This window comes from Gracilinanus agilis, chromosome 5 (assembly GCF_016433145.1).
Source record: "Gracilinanus agilis isolate LMUSP501 chromosome 5, AgileGrace, whole genome shotgun sequence".
NCBI lineage: Eukaryota > Metazoa > Chordata > Mammalia > Didelphimorphia > Didelphidae > Gracilinanus > Gracilinanus agilis.
In genome coordinates this window covers 67,440,030-67,458,519 of record NC_058134.1, presented here as the reverse complement: position 1 = coordinate 67,458,519, position 18,490 = coordinate 67,440,030, and the positions used below count along the sequence as shown (strand labels likewise).

The window sequence follows — 18,490 nt, the reverse complement described above, 5'->3', positions numbered from 1 at the left end:
CTTTTTTCCTTTTCACATTCAACATTATGAGACAGCCAACTAAAGGAATGGTGCAGGAGATGCAATTTGAGACTTAAAGGGAAAAACCTATGCTCAGAGTCATAAAAACTTACTTCACATTCTAGCTTTATCATCTATAATTATAGATTGGGCAAGTCACTTAACTGCTTTCTGAGCCTTGATTTTCCCATCAATAAAATGGGTATAATAACATTTTTATTACCTATCTCACAGAGTTCTTGTGAGGGAAATATTGTGTAAAGTGCTATGCAAATGTGAGTTATAATTATTAATATTATGTTTCAAAGTATATTATCAAAAAGTTAATGAGAGAAAAAATCTAGATTTTTAACTACATAGGGTAGAAGTAGAATATGCTTATCCTAATATCATTTACCTAGCATTATTAAGGAAGGAGAGATCTGTGGGGTGTGTGTGTGTGTGTGTGTGTGTGTGTGTGTGTGTGTGTGTGTATGTAAAAGATAACTAAAGCTTTTCCCTTTGAATACTCAAATTAAAAAGAAATCCTATTTGGCAGAATGTTTTCAAAATTTATTTCACACTTCATCTACCTCTTAAACAGAGTGCCAAATGTACTTTCATCTTTTCTTAATGTCCCAGGGTTTTCATTATGAATATGTCTGATTATATTGTGGTATATGTGATATAATAATGCTTTTATGGGCGATGGACTTGCCTAGGACTGTTTGAATCTACACTAAATGACCCTAGGTTGCTGCAGAATATACTATTCTATTTCTTTTTCTTAATTGTATTCTTAGCATTTAGCATAGTGTAGGAGACACTTAATAAATGTTTATTGACTATTCTGTTGCCAATCATCTTTCACTCTTAGCTATCTATTTCCAGCACCTTTTTTTTGGGCTTCTACCAGTGCTGTACACCTTTCCTTATTGTTTCTAATTTTAGATTAGGTAACTTGTCAGGTCCTCGGAAAGGCCCCCTTGAAAGAGGCTATAGCAGGTGAAAGGGGTGTTGAAGCAAAGATGGTACAGTAAAGGCAGTAACCCAGCCAAATTCTCCCAATATTCTTCTCCAAACAACTTTAAATAACATATCCAATTGAAGCTTGGAGTGGTAGTGTCCGTACACAGTCCTGGGACATAGTTCCAGGGGAGAGAGAAGCACTTCTGGTTGGTCACAATGGAGCAGGGGTCCTGATCAAAGTTCTAGGGCAGAGGGGATGAGAGGACCTTCCTGAATAAAGACCAGAGCATACTCCAGGAGAAGGTTATCATAGTTCCCCCTGGCTCAAACCATCTTGGAAGGACTGAAAATTTGAGGACCAGAGAACTAGCTCTAAAAACAGCTATACAAGGTGAAAGAGAATTCAAACTCTCTTTGTCTATTTTAAGTTGATCAACCAAAAACTTGGAGTCCCCAGCCTTTCACACTTAGTTAGTAAGAACTTTTTACTAGAAAAGGAAGTTCATACCCTAAAAGATCACAAAACCTCCCTCTCTCCCAGTGCTAGGCAAATTGGGAGACTGTGGTTGATTCCTGAGATGTGCCACAGAGAACTGATGGATGGAGAAAACTGTGTATAAGGGGGAGCCTCTGGGATCCTGGGGGTCTTTTGGCAGTCTCTGGTGGGATTCTTTGTGGTCTTTTGGCTCCTCGGCAGATTGAGCTCTTGGATGGCTCAGCGTCTTTTGAGGCTTTGGATTTTGGCTTCCTGATTTGGACTTTGGATTCTGGTGAAGATTCAGTTTTCTGTGTTGGAGACTGAGGCTGAAGAGGGATGTTTACTTGGGTGAGACTCCTGTCTCCTTAGCATGAGAGAATGCCCTTTCTGGCTCAGCCTCTTCGGTGTACCTATTACATCATCTACTCTAATAACAGGCAGCTTAGCATTAACAGGTACATTATTTTTGGCAGGTTTATACTCAAAAGAGTCAATTATTGAAGCCCTAAATACATCATACACAAATACATGAGCCCTAATAGTAACACTAATCGCCACCTCCTTTACTGCCATCTACAGCCTACAGAGCATCTCTTTTGCCCTACTAGGACACCCACGTTTTATATCTCTATCCCCTATCAATGAGAATAACCTTAACTTGGTTAACCCCATTATATGACGAGCCCTAGGAAGTATTTTCAAGGCTTTCTTCTAACAATAAACATTCCTCCAACATCATCAATTACTGTTAATAATACCTATTATAACCAAATTATCAGCCCTTATCATAACCCTACGAAGCCTTTTAATTGGAATAGAACTTAACTCCCTTGCTAATAAATTTATAAACTCAACAAACAATATCACTAACTTCTCAAATATATTGGGATATTTCACTCACATTATACATTGAGTTTCCCCCATAATAAATCTATTTATGGCCAATGAATTGATACCATACTAGTTGATCTAAACTGATATGAGAAAACAGGACCAAAAGGTCAAGCATTTAATATTCACTCTATATCATCCTTATTAATTACTTCTACTCAAAAAGGCTTAATCAAAATTTACTTTATATCCTTTATGATTTCAATTATCTTAATTTTAATATTTATCTAATCTGCCCATGGACAACTTCCAATACAACATAAATAGTAACACACAAAATTCACTCTAATAAAGCTAAAGCTCATCCACCACAACTGTATAATAATGAAATACCACTAAAATCCTGACCCATACAATAAACCCCAGCAAAATCAAAGAACTCAATACCAAGAAATAGGCTGGGAAAACTAGCAAACAATAACAAAAGAATTTGACCATAAAAACAACTATGGTGGTAGGGAAGACCAAAACAAACTCAGAACAGGACAGAAACATGAAAACAACTATAACCAAAGTGTCAAAGAAAAAAATGTTATTTGGATACAAGACTAACAAGAATTCCTGGAAGAAATAAATCATGTAACAATGTGGTAAAGGAAAAATTGGGAATCATGCAAGAAAAAAGGATTAATAGCTTGGTAAAAGAAGAACAAAAATTCCCTGTAGAAAATAACATCTTAAAAAACAAAATTGGCAAAATGGTATATGAAGCACAAAAATCGAGTCAAGAAAAAACATCGTAAGGAAGAACAGGTAAAATGAAAAAGATATATGAAATGTCATTGAAGAAAATAATTTATTAAAAATTAGAATTGGGGAAGAGGAAACTAATGATTTCATGAGATATCAAAAACAGTAAAACAAAATCAAAAGTGAAAAAAATGGAAGCAAATGTAAAATATCTAATTAGAAAAACATCTGACCTGGAACATAGATTGAGAAGAGATAATTTGATAAATATCGAGATGCTAGAAATCCATGATGAAAAATGAGCCTAAGCATCATATTTTAAAAAATTATCAAGGAAAAACACCTCAATATCTTAGACTCAGATGGTAAAATAGACATTGAAATAATCTACCAATTACCTCTTGAAAGATCTCAAAAATAGTAGTAGTTAAAACTACAGGGAAACTACATTTTGCTAAAAGAATCCATAGACATTGAAGTGATATCAATTTTTTTTATAGTTTTTCTCCAGTAAAGGCCTGATTTCTCATTTATATTTCTCAAATATATTGGGAACTAAGTTAAATTTATAAAAGTAAGAGCTATTCTCCAATTGATAAATGGTCAAAAGATATTAAGAAGTAGCTTTCAGAAGAAAAAATTAAAGCTACTTGTAAAGTCCTATGAAAAAAATGTTCTAAATTAATATTGATTAAAGAAACACAAATTAAACAACTCTATGGTACCACCTTAAACCCATCAGAATGTCAAATGTGGGAAAATAGGGACACTAATGCACTACTGAAGGAGTTGTGAATGGTTCAACCATTTTGGAGAACATTTTGGAACTATATCCAACAAAAATACTAAAAGGACTATATAATTTTGAGCCAGCATTACCACTGTTAGGTGTATATCCCAAAGAGATTAAAAAAGGGAAAATGATCATTTGTACAAAAATATTTCTTGCAGCTCTTTTTTGTGTTGCCAAAAAAAAATGGATACTGCGAGGGTATTCATCAACTGAGGAATGCTTGAACTAGACAGAATACTACTTGCTATAAGAAATGTTGACAAAATGGTTTCAGAAAAACCAGGGAAGAATTATACGGACTGATGTAAAATGGAATGAGCAGAACTAGGATATCTTTGTACCCAGTATAAGAAATATTTTGTGATGATCAAGTGTTGAAGGCCCTACATGATCTGAGCAATACAGTGATCCAAGACAATTCTGAAAGACTTATGATGAAAAAAATGCTCTCCATCTCCAGAGAGAGAACTGATGAACTGCGAGTGCATATTAGGGTATGTTTTTCTTTATTTTTCTAGCTTTTTATGTAACATGACATATGGTTATGTATTTTGCATTATTTATTATGTGTAATTTATAACATTGTTTGCCTTCTCAGCTGGTTGGGTAGGGGCTAGAGGGAGGAAAAGAATTTAGAACTCAAAATTAAAATAATAAAGAATGCTAAAAAAGAAATAAAATATAAATAAATAAAAAAAGAAGTTGGTCATGGGCTTTCCTTGTTGATTAAAAATTAATACACTCTGTTTCAACTATTTCCATACTGTCAGGTTCACTACTGTAATGTGAATCAATGAAGTTTTCAGAAATCTTAATGTTAGGAAGGTATGGAATTACTGACTTCATATTGACACATAGAACCAGAGTATTTGAGAATTGAAATGAATTTTAGAGATAGGTTTTGTGGAAAGGAAAGGGGCTTTAATTTGACTAAAAGTTCACTATGTCAAATTCACTTACCAAGAAGGGTCTGATCAGTGGCCCTAGGGAATCGACTTTCTTCATCAAGTAGAGATAGCAAACCCATTGGTTTCTGCAGGAACATATCTAAGAGAGGCCGATTATCTTCATATTCAATAATTCTAGCATCAACATCTTCATTTAGATATTCATTCTATAATGAATGGAGAACAAGGAAGAAAGAAGAACATAATGAAACATTGGGGAAAAAGTCATTTAGATTCCAGTTGCTGTTTTCTCTTGAAAAACTAGTTTTAACCACCATTAATTTATCTTAGTGGACAATAGCACTAATTGGAATTTTTGAAATTTTTAGAATTTTGATTTCTTTTTCTTTTTTTATTTGAAAAATTTTATTTAATTAATTAATTTAGAATATATTTTCCCATGGTTATATGATTGATGTTTTTTCCCTCCTTGTCTCTCACCTTCCCCCTCACCCCCACCCCCCATAGCTAACAAGCAATTCCACTGGGTTTTACGTATGTCATTGGTCAAGAACTATTTCCATATTACTAATAGGAAGTTTTTGAAATTTCACTCTGCGTATTATAATATAATTCCTTCATAGGACAATATTCTTAATCTAGGAGCATCATTTTATTTCTACTCACAGTGCTGCTAGCTCTTCTGTAGATAGAATATTTAGTAAAGAAACAAATGGAAGTCTACTTTTCATGCAAAAGAAATATAGATATCACAAAGTCTTTTAGAATGATCAAAAGGCATGTCGATGTTCAAATGCTTAGTAAACTATATGCCAAGAATTTATAGAATTTTGATTGGATCAAGAACAAAAGAGATCTCATCAAAATTAAATCCATTATTCAAATTTGAAATGCCATTTGACATCTCCAGAAATAGACATTTTCATATATTTTCAATCAAGGTGACAGCTACAATATGACATGGGGGAATTTCATTAATAATATTAGATTTATGATGTCTACAACCAAACTCATATTTTTTTCCTGCCCATGTGCTCAACTTTCTGATTTCTCTCTTTTTAAATGGTACCAGTATTTAATCAGTAGCCTGTTTAAGGGCTTTGGAGTCAAAGGACCTGGTTTTGAACTCTAGCTCTGAAAATTACTATTTCTATGACTTGTACATGTCACTTAACCTCTATGGACCTCACTTTTTCTTGTCTATAAAATGAAAACAGTTATACTAGACAGTCTCAATGTCCCTTATAGCTCTAAAATTCATGATTCTAGGAAACCTTAGACTTATCTTTGATTTTTCTCTCCCCTTCAACTCCCACAAGATAAGTTGTAATGTACAATTAATTTTTACTTCTGAAATGTTTCTTACATCTGACCCCTACTTTTTGTTCCCATTGCTAAAACCTTTAGATTTTCATTATTATTTGTCTAAAATATTTAAATGGCCTCTTTCCTGGTCTTTTTCCTTCTCTTATTTGTTCCCCTCCATCCTATATTATATATAATGCTTTCAGATGCACATAGATTTGTTCACATCAATTCTCTGTCCAAAATACTTTTAGATTTCCTGTTTTCAACTGAATAGTATTTGACTCTATAGCTTGGAATTTAAGGCATTCCATATGATGCCACCTATAGAACTTTCTAACCTTGTTGTACACTATGCCTCCCCATACTGTCAAATTGGACTATTTGTCATTCTTTCCTTCCCCACTTATATATACATATATATATATTGTCCCAGTGTTCCTTCTATTTGTAATATTTTCTATATCTACCTGTTAAAATCCCACTCTTCCTTGGATATTTTTCTTCTCTAACCTTTTCCCCAAATTCAAAAGATTTCCTCCTAAGTCTCAAAAATATTTTGTAGTTGTTTTATGTATTCTCTATATTTTCTGTTAGAATAATTTCTAATGATAATAACAATAGATACTATTTATATAGTGTTCCCCTTCTAGATTATGAGACTCATTATGGGTGAGACCGATGCCTTATTTGTTTTTGTGTCTTCCTTCTTCTTTGTTCTCCATGTCTAACACAGAAGAACCCATTGTGCTGACTGTTAACTAAAAAAAAAAGAATTTGATGTAGTAGAGCAAATTGTTCTCTATTAATAAGAAATCTTTCAAGCACCTGTCTGAGTTTATTCAAGATTTCTAGATAGAGACAATGCTATAGATAACTTATTATAGTGATCACCCAATTATTAATATCAAGTGAAGCACAGGACAGGGAGAATGATGGTTATCAAGAGTGTTTGCCACTGTTCAGGGGAATGTCTAGCACAAAGTTCCAATGGGAGAGGGAGTCCTTATAGATTCCTTAAATCCTTCAGTTTCCTGATGGTATTATGCTGATGGGTTATGTCAAACTCAAGAATATCAGAGATTTCTTATACGAAATTTATAACACTTCAAAGGAATTGTTCTAACAATATACATAAAAACAAACAAGTGGATGAAGAATTTTTTTTTTGTTCAGAGTACTACATGTGGTTTTATGTATACACCATAGAGTTAGTACATGAGGATGCTGAGGCTGAGAGAAAGTTAGTGATTTGACCAAGAAAATAAAGATAAATGAGACTCAGAGCTGAGTTTTGAATCTAGCTCATCTGTTTTCAGATTCAATATTAATTCTACCATCTCCCCTCATTACTTTGTAACCTCTTAAGGCAAGGGACATATTTTTGTTTTGTTGTATTTGTATCTTGACCCATGACTTCTAGCACCACGAGTCTCATGCTTTTGATGCTAAATAAGTTCTTATTAAAATTTAAAAACAATGATGAAAATTCCAATGAAAAACCAAAATAGCAGTGCCATGTAACATAGTTGTGAATAATGCATATTATTTCAATTTCCCTAAGGCTGTGTTTATGTGTATGGGACTCAATGGATTTGTGATCTCCTTCTTTTGGGTACTTTCCCCAGTGGCACTATATCCTTATCCTATTTGATATTTTTCCATGTTTCCTTCTCCCCCCTTAAAGCTCATGGCATCCACCCAATGTTCTGTGTTCTTTTCTCTAAATCTCTTAATATGATCTGGACACAATATGGCATGTGGATATGGTCCATTGATTATCCATCATCACAAAACTGACCTAGCTTCTTTTCTAGTCACACAGCTCTTTAATGACATTTTCGATATTACTCCTTTTGTGTAATTAGCCATCTGTAATATACTGCAGCCTCTCAATGTCTACCATGTGTCTCCCCGTTGCCCCTTGGATGACCTACAATTTTGGTCCTCTGGAGTCTATGATATTGCATTTCATGATTTGTAGCCATATTATATCATAAAAAGAATATGGGCATTAGAAAGATTTTTTTTTTCGTTCCTGGAAAAATAATTGAGTCATTAAAAATGTTGCATAGTTTTCTGAATGCTCTCCAGCTTGCCCACTTCCCCTAATTCAATTCTAAGCTCTGTTTATTGTACATCTGAAGTATTTATTCATAAGTGCCACAAAACTGGAACTTTAGAGTTCAGAGATAGGCAAGATCATTTGTGACTATAAAGATTAGAGAAGGCTTTATGGAGGCAGTATTTGAGTTTGGTCAGGAAGAATGAGTGGAATTTCAACAGGTTTGGAAGATGTATATGTGTATGTCTAGATTTGTGCATGTGTGTATGTATGTGTGTTTATATATTTTCCAGGCACAAATAGTAAGATTAGACATGGAGGTAGAAATCCCTGAATTATGTTTGTGAAATACTGAATTCTACGATTTGGTGAGGACTCATAGGAATAGAAATTTTAAATTGGAAGAGTCATCTAAGATTATGTAGTCCGGCTCCCTCATTTTAGAGATGAAAAAATTGAGGCCCAGAGGTGAAGTGACTTGCTCAAGGTCACATGGTCCTAAGTGGCAGAGCTATATTGCAATGTCAGGTCTTTAGACTTCAAATACAATGTTCCTCCCACTACAACAGGATACCTTCCCATAGCATTTACAATGGACAATAATAAGAGATTAGCTTGAAAGGGAGAAGGAAGCCTAATAAAGATCCTGAATGACTGGCTAATGCATTTAGATTTTCCTTCAAAGGTCAATGAATGTGTGGGAAAAGGGTGGGATAAAAGTGGGGCAGTGGAACAAATACTTTGGCAGTGATGTATCGGGTGGATGGGGGAATAACTTATGAAGCTATTGCAAAGTCTGGGCAGGGAATGAAGGTGGTGACAGTGAGAATATAAAGGAGAGAACACAATTCAGAGGCCCTGAAAGACAGGAATGGGAAAAAAACAACAACAAGGAATTAGATTGGGGTGAGGCAGAGATAGGATTGTGTTTTCTGGGATTAATAACTGAGAGAATGGTACCACTAAGAGAAACCAGACCTGAGAGAAGCAGATTTTTTGCAAGGAAAATAAAGAATCCCGTTTTGGACACGTTGAGTCTGAGGAGTGAGATATATAGATAAAAATGTTTAGTAGGCATTTGGAAATGTGGTTTTAGAGATTGGGAAAGATGGTCAGGGCTATTCAGAGAAACATTAAAAGCCTTATATGAACTGATGCAAACTAAGCAGAACCAGAAGTATAATATACAAAATGCCTGTGATAATGTAAATAAAAACAACATAGATGGCACCTGAACTCAGAATAAGTTCATTGTTCAATTGTCAAATCCAGAGGCTAAATGACTATAGAAACTGGCAGACACAGAAATCCAGTGTCACTGTACTGATCAGTTTTTCTTCACTGATTCTCTTTATTACTAGAGTTGGTTCTGGAAGGTGGAAGAGAAAGGGCATATAGGAAAATGATTGTTATGCCTAATTAAATTAGAACCAGAAAAAAATTAGGGCCAGAGATAGACACTTGAGAATACTTTGTAAGTCCTTTGTAAGGGAGAAAGTATTGGAATGATAAAGCTGAGTATTAAACCTAGAAACTAGAAGAATATTCACATTTTGGAGTCATAAAAGAAAAAGAAACAGGGTTAGGATGGTAGCTTTATGAAAGTAAAGATTTTTAAGAAGGCAGATGATTGTGTATCAAATCCCAGGGACAAGTCAGAGAGGATGATGACTAAGAAGAGCTATTGATTTGGACAATTAGGAGGTCACTGACAACATTTAAGAAAACAATTTCAAGGGCAGAAACCAAAATGCAAAAGTTTAAGTGGTGGGTAGTAGGTCAGGAAGTAGAGGAATCAAGTAGCAAAGGTACACTAATCTTTCCAGAAGTTTGATGGAAAAAAGGATAGTATGCAATAGAACAACAGCTTGGGGATAAAGCATTATGGAAGACATTTATATTGTGTCATATACATATATGTGAATATATGTGTGATGTGTATTTAAAATGATAGGGAAAACCTGAGCATGTTTATAGACTGAAAAGGAATAGACTGAAGGAACAAGAGAAAGAAATAACTGGTCAGTCTAGATCCCAGGAGAGATAAGATAGAATGGGATCAAGGATGCAGGTAGAGGGTTCTATCATGGAAAGAGGGTCTTCTTTATTCTCTAATTCATCAAGGAAGTAGGAGGAAGAACTAATAATAGTTACTTTGAAGTAAAAGGAGGATGATTGCATGGGTTTGCTTCACTTCTTTTTGAGAGGCTGTGTGGTGCTGTGGATGAAGGAAATGATGTTTAGGTATGAAATTGGTAGCAGTGGAAAATGTATAGAAACAAACAAATCAATCCAGAGGAGGGGCAGGGATCTGATTCAATCACACACACACACACACACACACACACACACACACACACACACACACACACACACACCACCTCTCTTTGCCTGTCTCTCTCTCTCATCTATTGTTTTTGGAAGCCTGGAGGGACTAAACATATCAGTTAAATGATAAAACATCTAGTAATAATAGCTAGCATTCATATTGCACTTTAAGGTTTGCAAAGTGCTTTACAAATATTATCTCATCTTATCCTCATAACAACTCTGAGTAGAAGGTGCCATGATTATCCTCATTTTACAGTTAAGAAAACTAAGGAGGTTGAATCAACTTGCCCAGGGTCACACAGTGAATAAATAGGATTTGAACCCAAGTCTTCCTGAGTCCAGGTCCCGTATTATTTACTGAGCCACCCAGCTGCCTTTATCATTGTGGTATAAAGGTAACCCTCTGTTCCCAAAGGTGATCTCTCTGAATCACAAGCCTACCAAACTGTACTTGTTCTTATCAAGTTGGAAAGGTTTTGAGAGCTGAGTCCATGAGGGCTTTAAAGTTGATATTCTGCAGATAGCTTAGTTTTTAAATATCTATCTAGTCAACAAGCATTCATTTAAGTACCTACATTCCAGGCATGGTTCTAAGCACTGAGAGTGCAAGAGGAGGCAAAAAACAAAACAACAAAACCAACCAGTGAATGCTTTCAAAGAGTAACTAGTCCAAGATGGTCAGAGAGGTCCATCGTTGGAGGCGGATCATCAAGGGGATGCATTTTTTTTTTGGCCACAACAACTAACGAAGGTTTTTGACTAAGTTGCGACAGGGCTGCCAGCTATACTGTTGGATGGAGTACCTCCCCTGATGAAATTACAAGTCCTTGAAGTGCTGAAGTGAGCTACATCCATTAAAAGAGCAAAAATAAGGCAGTGCCCTTTGTCACTTCTTAAGGAGCACATAATATACAATTCTGTTTACCAGGCACAAAAATTGGACCCTAAACTTTATAAATTATGAAGCTCCTTCCCCTTCAAGGTTACCTTGGCAGTCTCATGCAGGCTTAGGGTTTTTACTATTAGACAGGGCACGATGACAGTATGTTACAGCTTAAATGGCAACAGAAAAGTTCAAAAGTGGTTTTTGTTTATGACTTCTATTGAAACGACTGAAGGTTAAGGTCCAAACTTATGCATTTGTCATTTCTATTTGCTTGTGTCAAATTCTACCAAAGTGCTTATGTGATAGGTCACACGGAGCAGAGATGAGTAACTTGAAACGTAATAGACTTCACTTCAAAATACTTATTTGGATAGCCTCCGTGCTGCTGATGGAGAAACAAAAAAAAGAGGACTACTATCAAAGACTGATAAAGCATGGATGAGGAAAGAACTGGGGGACAAAACCCCTATATTTTGGTATCTATAACCATGAAGTATTAGGGATGGAAGAGATTTAGAGATCTTCTAGTTCAAGCTTATCTAATTGTAGAGCACAAGGAAGTTTAGTGAAGATGATGACATTTGATTTTAGCTGGAAGAATGTTTGGAATTTTGATAGATGTAGATAGTGTTGGTGGATTGGGGTGACATGAAGCAGAGAAGAAGCATCAGAAAAATCTTAGAGGTGGGAGAGTTGTGGCTATTCAATTATAGCATCTGCCTTGGCTATGGCATGTAGTATGTTGGTAATGCTAGAAATATGGGTTGGGCCAGAGAATATTGTTCGCTCTTTTTAGTTGTGTCCAGCTCCTCATGATCCTGTTTGGGGTTTCATTAGCAAGGATTCTAGAATTATTTGCCATTTCCTTTCCAGCACATTTTACAGATGAGAAAACTGAAGCAAACTGGGTTGAGTGACTTACCCAGGATCCCACAGCTAGTATGTGTCTGAGGCCAGATTTGAACTCAGGAAGATAAGTCTCCCTGATTCTTTGCCCAGTTCTCAGTCCATTGCATTATGCAGCTGGGCCAGAGAATGAAGAGACTTAAAAGGCACACTAAGAAGTGTGAACTTAATTCAATAAGCATTGGGGAACTATTGAATCTTGATGGTCTAGAGAATGATATGAGAGGACTTGTCATTTATGAGGACAAACATCTATGCAATAGAGAATTCTAGAAGATAAGTTGAAGGAGGCAATATCACTTCCCTCTTGTAGCATAGCAGGTTGTCCCTGACTGAGGCAAAAAAAGTCTTGAGAACTGGGAGTGGGTTAGTTATCACATCCTTCTCTTTGAGAGTAGATGACAGGAACACATAAGAAAGTTCACAAGCATCTCTTGATCCTTTTGCTTTGGCACAAATAAAACCTCTTGGTATACAAAGGGCTGAAGAAATATTAATACAAAGAAGAGCATGAGACTGTGCCAAGAGCATTGGAATTGGAGTCGTAGACTTGAGTTTGAATTTCTCCATCACTCAAAGTCTTCAAGTAGAAATTTAGATGCATCTCCTTTGGCTATAGTGTGGTGCTATATGTAGGATGCATGTTTTGGGGAGTGCTACATGAGTTAGGTACTTTCCAAATTTATAGTTCTCTATGATGATGTTTAATTAGCATGACAGTAGATCACAATTTTCTCTAAGCTCTTCTTAGTGTTGGACTTTTAACAAAAAAAAACTGTGCACAAACACTAAAAATTGTATCTCAAATATTACAAAGAGTTTGAAAGTCTTGTGGAATATTTGTATGAATGATCAATGTTCTTATGCAATCTTTTATTTTATCTTTTTTATTTTAACAATGCATTTCCTATTCTAGGTAACACTCAGTGAAATAACATTGAGTGGGCAGGAGGATGGCAATATATTCACAAACACTAGCCCTGCTTTTATAGCTCTATAATTATCTAGTAATAGAATGAATGACTTTTTTCATCCTCAGGCTAGCCTGTCATTCTGTAATGATCTTTCACTGAAGGTTTAAAAAACAATAGAACCAACCCATCAGAATAATTTTTATCTCTCCATATTAGACTAGGCACATGATTACTAAGGTGGTAAGGTAACTGTTTTCTGTGCACTTTTCTATCCTAAAAAGGGAAATACATTTCAAATGTACTACAATTAAAGTTGAAAGAAAATGAAGATACTACACAATGTAAAAGTCTCATGAAAATAATTGGATCTTATGAAATAAATTAGGATTAGGAGTGGATCTTATCCTTACGCCATCCTATGTTCTGAGAGCAGCCAATTGATGAATCTCATAAGCTTGGGGAGGGCATGGTTAAAATCATGTGGGAGTTCCTAGAACCTTCAATAAGTTCACAATAAGACTCAGTGATTTATTTCTCATTCCACTATGGTGGGAGGCATTGATTATGTCTGGTCATGGGAAGGAATTGTAATTTGTGTGTGTGTGTGTGTTTGGGGTGGGGTAGAAAGGGTGAGATTTGTGGACTATAACACATCAACAAAGTCTGCTTGGCAGGGAAGGAAATTCTATATTCATAAAAGAACTTTGAACTCTCATTGAGCCAGTTCTCTTTCCCATTGAGTTTATTCTTTAGGGAACTAGTTGACTCCCTTACTATACATCTCAAGGAGGCTAGAGACATTTAGCCTGAGGAGTTGTGTGCAACAGTAGAAGGAGGTGAGAACAAAGAGAGAAGGAAAATCAGATATAAGTTACTGGGCATAAGAGAAAAAGACTGAGTTAAAAAAGGTTAAAGGAGAAAGATTGTGCATAGGATTAGCTTCTAAGCAAAAAAATTAATAGTGAAACTTTTAAAGACAAGAAAAATAAGTAAATTTTCTTAAAAGGCTACATACATGAAACAAGTTTTAAAAAGTGAAGGAAAATTAACCAAAAAAACAATTAAAAAAAGAATTCTGTGGACTTCTTCCACATTACAGAACCACAAATTTAAAGCTGGAATAGATTAAGAGGTCATCAAGTCCAATTCCTTCTTTTTATAAACAAGAAACTGAGGCTCAGAGTACTTCAGTGGTATGCTAAAGACCCCACAGATACAAGAGCTAGAAATTCAATCTATGTCTGCTGAATCCAAACCCAGCACTCTTTCCTCTGCATAATGTTGCCATATCATGAAATATTATCAAAGAATTTCAAAATTGTTTCATAAAAGAAATAGAGAAAGCTAACACCTTCTTTTAAAGGAATATATGATAGAAATTAGGTGAAAATCAAAGCTTTCAGAGAAGAATTAAGACAAATACAATGGAATTTAGAACACATAATGGAGGATCTTTCCAAAAATGCAGAGGCTCTGTTAAAGATTATTACAGACTTGGAACTCAAAAATGCAAAAGAGGAAGAAAATTAGATAGAAGAAAATCAAAAGACATTGCAAAGAAGCATGTATTCCAAACAAATGAGATACTGAACTGGAAGACAGGATGCAGAGATAACTTAAGTATCATGTCTACCAAAAGCACATGATAAATGATCTATGCATTAGTTTGTTTTCTATAAGTAACATATAAACTTATAATATCTTTGAAAGTTCATGGACAATATTTTCCAATAATCAATTTTATAAAAACTTGAAGCCCTAGAATCATGTTGGCAAACCTATGGCATATATGCTAGAGCATGCCATAGGGGGCTGCTCCTTTCCCCATCTTCACCTGTGCCTGAGGACATTTCTCATATTACTCACCCCTCTGCCTAGCAGTCGAGTGGGAGTGTTTCCTACCTCCCCTGTTTGAGGTAAGGTGGGGGAGGGCGATGGGGGGAGGCTCACATGTGGCGTGAGGGATGCAGTTTGGGTACTCAGACTCTAAAAGGTTTGTCATCATTGCATTAGACCATCTAGCAACCATCTTACTTTAGAAATCTAGATAGGAATGCTGTGACTTTCCCAGTATCACAGAGTTATTAAGGGTCAGAATTGGAAATGAAACCAAGATCTTCAAGCTTCAAATTCATTGTTCTTTTTAAATATGTCTTGGACTGTTAGGTTCAATGAAAATCACACTAAAAATGCACTGGAACTATAAAATAGTTCTAGGTATACTATTCCAATAGGAACAAGATAGCCAAAAAAGTCATTGCTATTTTCTGTGGGTGATAATTTGCTGATTTGTTTTTATTCCTTTTCTTATTTTAAGATTTTTGATACTATGTTTAAGAATGAAATGCTACAGTCCTCCTTCAGTAGAAATGTTTGGCTCCATCAATGGCATTTGAGCATGCAATATTTGCAGCTTTTAAATGGGCAATGGATCAGAGACAGAAGCAACCTTCGTATATTTTCCCTACGAACTGCATACACAGAATATTATGTTGGTATATCATTTAGTAGTGAGCCACCATTTTAAGTATATTCTAACCATGCAAAGAATTTCAGTGGATGACCTTTTTGAGTTTTTGGATCTTAGAGGGTAGATAAAACCAATGTTATGCTAATCCATCACTATTTGCCTTTACTTGACCCTTTCATGTCATGCACAGATTTCCATTTTTGGTTTTAAATTTAGTAAAACATTTTTAATGCTTTACTGCCTTTCTTCTCCTCTTTTTCTTTCTTGTTTTTAAATGGAAGATTGGGCTCAATATTATAGGGAGGCTTTTTATCATTCAGCCAGCTCTTTCATTTTGCTTGTTACCAGAGAAAATATTCCATCATCTGATACTTTGGTTTGCCTCTTAAAATGCCTTGTGTCTTTTTAAATAATACTTTAGTGAAGTATAGGCAATTTACTGGACCTTAGGCAAGGCAACACACAATTGTCAAGCATTTTCTGAATTAAGTGCCATGGCACTTTTCTAAGCATTGAGAATACAATACAAGCAAAAAGAAAGACAAATCCTGCACACAAGGATCTTACAATTGAATGAGGGGAAGAAAACATACAAAAGGGAACCAGAAAGGAAATGTGTGTATTGGGGAGAAGATGAAGTCATTTGACCTGGATGCCTGGTGTTGAAGTCTAGAAAGTCAGAAGTCTGTTCATCTAACTGGGCTTGGGCTAGTCTTTTGTTTAAGGCAGAGTGGAGACCTACTCCTTCTTGGTCTATTAAACAAGAAGAGTCTTCCTGAGGCATTTGAAAGCATAAGATCTCTTTGTCTTTGCTAAACATGTCTTCTAGATTTGTGGTGACCCTGTATACAATAAGGGAAAGAGCCACTAAAACCTGATTGAGGCAACTTATATTTTTCTAGATAAAGATTTCTAGAAGAAGCTTCATAATTTGGCTGACATTCAGTTTCTCTAACATATCAGAGAAGGGCAGGTTAGTCATGTTTTCCTACATAGGTGAAGCTGCTACCTGAAGGGTAGTCTTCCATCCCCACTATGATGAAGTAATGAGGGAGGAAATGACATCTCTAAATCTATCTCTGCTTTCGAAATATCTACAATTCAGGACTGCCAGGTGAGGTCCAAAGGATGAACCATCAGACTAATCTGAAAGAACAACATCTTCCTAGAAAAGAGAGGGCCAGGGTACATAGAGAGTCTTTCCCCATAGAAGCTATGTGTGATTGATGATATCCTTTAATAGACTCCATCCTACTATTAAGAAATGATGCTATTCTTGGGGAAATGGCCTCAGATTATTTACTAGCTAAAATTCTGGGCACTACACCAATGGATACATGTTCTTTTCCTTCTGTGAGATAAAGTAACCACCACAGTTAAATGCTACCTTTAAGAGTGGCTCTCTTCAAGTATGTTTGTTTGTTTTTGTTGTTATTGTATTGTTGAATCCTAAGAAGAATATTTTATGCTAAAGTTATTTGCTATTTCCTCATCTTTTTCTCTAAGCTACTTCTGGTTTCAATGCCATTCTGGAAGCCAGAGGATTTCAAAAGCATGGAGATTCTGGAAAGATGGTCTCTGCATAGTGAAGTTTAAGTAGTAGTAATTGGAAGAAGTATATTTAGGAATCACAGAATCTCTGAGTTAGGATGTCCTCAGAGGCCACTTAGACCAGGAGTTGGGCAAGGACTATGCCTTTCTTCACAGCACATTGCACATGGTGGGAAATTAATGAATATTATTAAAAAATTAAGTTAAAATACAGGTTATTAATTACTAAAGAATCTTGGCTCTTAATGTAATGATCTTTTAAAATGATATTGTGATTATGTGGCCTTTTCTACCAATAAACAATTTTATAGCAAATAGGAAATATCACTGATCATTTTATATTCCTTTTAACTGAAGATACAGATTGTTGGTTGGTATCATGTAAAGAGAAGACTGTCTTTTAGTTATGTCTTGTATCCCTGGTGGATCTGTGAACATATTGAAGCTGTATGATTTCTTCCCCAGTGCCTCACATTATCCTGAATTCATAGGTATCTAATGCCTGTTGATGTGAAGAGGAAGTTGTATTGCCTTCCAGTGGTAGTCAGGTATCCCTCAGAGATCACCCTTAAGCAGTTTCACTCTCATGACAGCTATCATCACAGGATTTGTCCCTATGGTGTAAACTTGGGCAGACGATACAAAAACACTGAAAAAAGGTCAGAAGATACCACTGAACACCTTGATTTTGACAACATCCCTGGGGGGTGGTCATCAAGCTTCTGCTTAAAGAGCTTCAGTAATTGGGAACTCACTACACCCTAAAGTAGCACATTCTGCTCTAATTGATTAGGGAATTTTTGTTGACCTTAAGCCTGAAATCCGTCTCAGCAGAACCTCTATCGTTTTGACCTCTAAGACCAAGAAGAACAAATCTAATCTCTTTTCATGCGACTGCTCTTAAAATATTTGAAGGGGGTAGCTGGGTAGCTCAGTGCATAGAGAGCCAGGCCTAGAGACAGCAGGTCCTGGATTCAAATTTGACCTGAGACACGTCCTGGCTGTGTGACCCTGGGCAAGTCACTTAACCCCCAATGCCTAGCCCTTACCACTCTTCTACCTTGGAACCAATACATAGTATTAATTCTAAGGTGGAAGGTAAGGGTTTAAAAAATATTTGAAGGAAACCATAATATTCTCCCAAAGTCTTCTGTTCTCCAGGCTATCCATCTAGAGTCCCTTCACGTGACCCTTATTTGGCATGGCTTCTCTCTCCATTCTGATTACCCTTTTCTGGATATGTCCTAAAATTACCACATACTTCTTAAATATGTGGTGCTCAGAGTTGCTTCAACTAGGACCTCCATTCATCTTTCCTTAATTCATTGCACTTTTCTGATGTCCACTTCCCCCT

At 35.8% G+C, this 18,490-nt stretch overlaps 1 protein-coding gene across 1 annotated transcript in view; it reads right to left on the bottom strand.

The window, feature by feature from the left end:
• Nucleotides 1-18,490, bottom strand: part of LOC123249820 (myosin-IIIa-like) — a 140,376-nt gene that overhangs the window by 72,595 nt on the left and 49,291 nt on the right. The window contains exon 7 of the mRNA XM_044678931.1: nucleotides 4,761-4,914. Coding sequence (XP_044534866.1) covers nucleotides 4,761-4,914 — 154 coding nt within the window. The remainder of the gene's footprint in view (nucleotides 1-4,760; nucleotides 4,915-18,490) is intronic.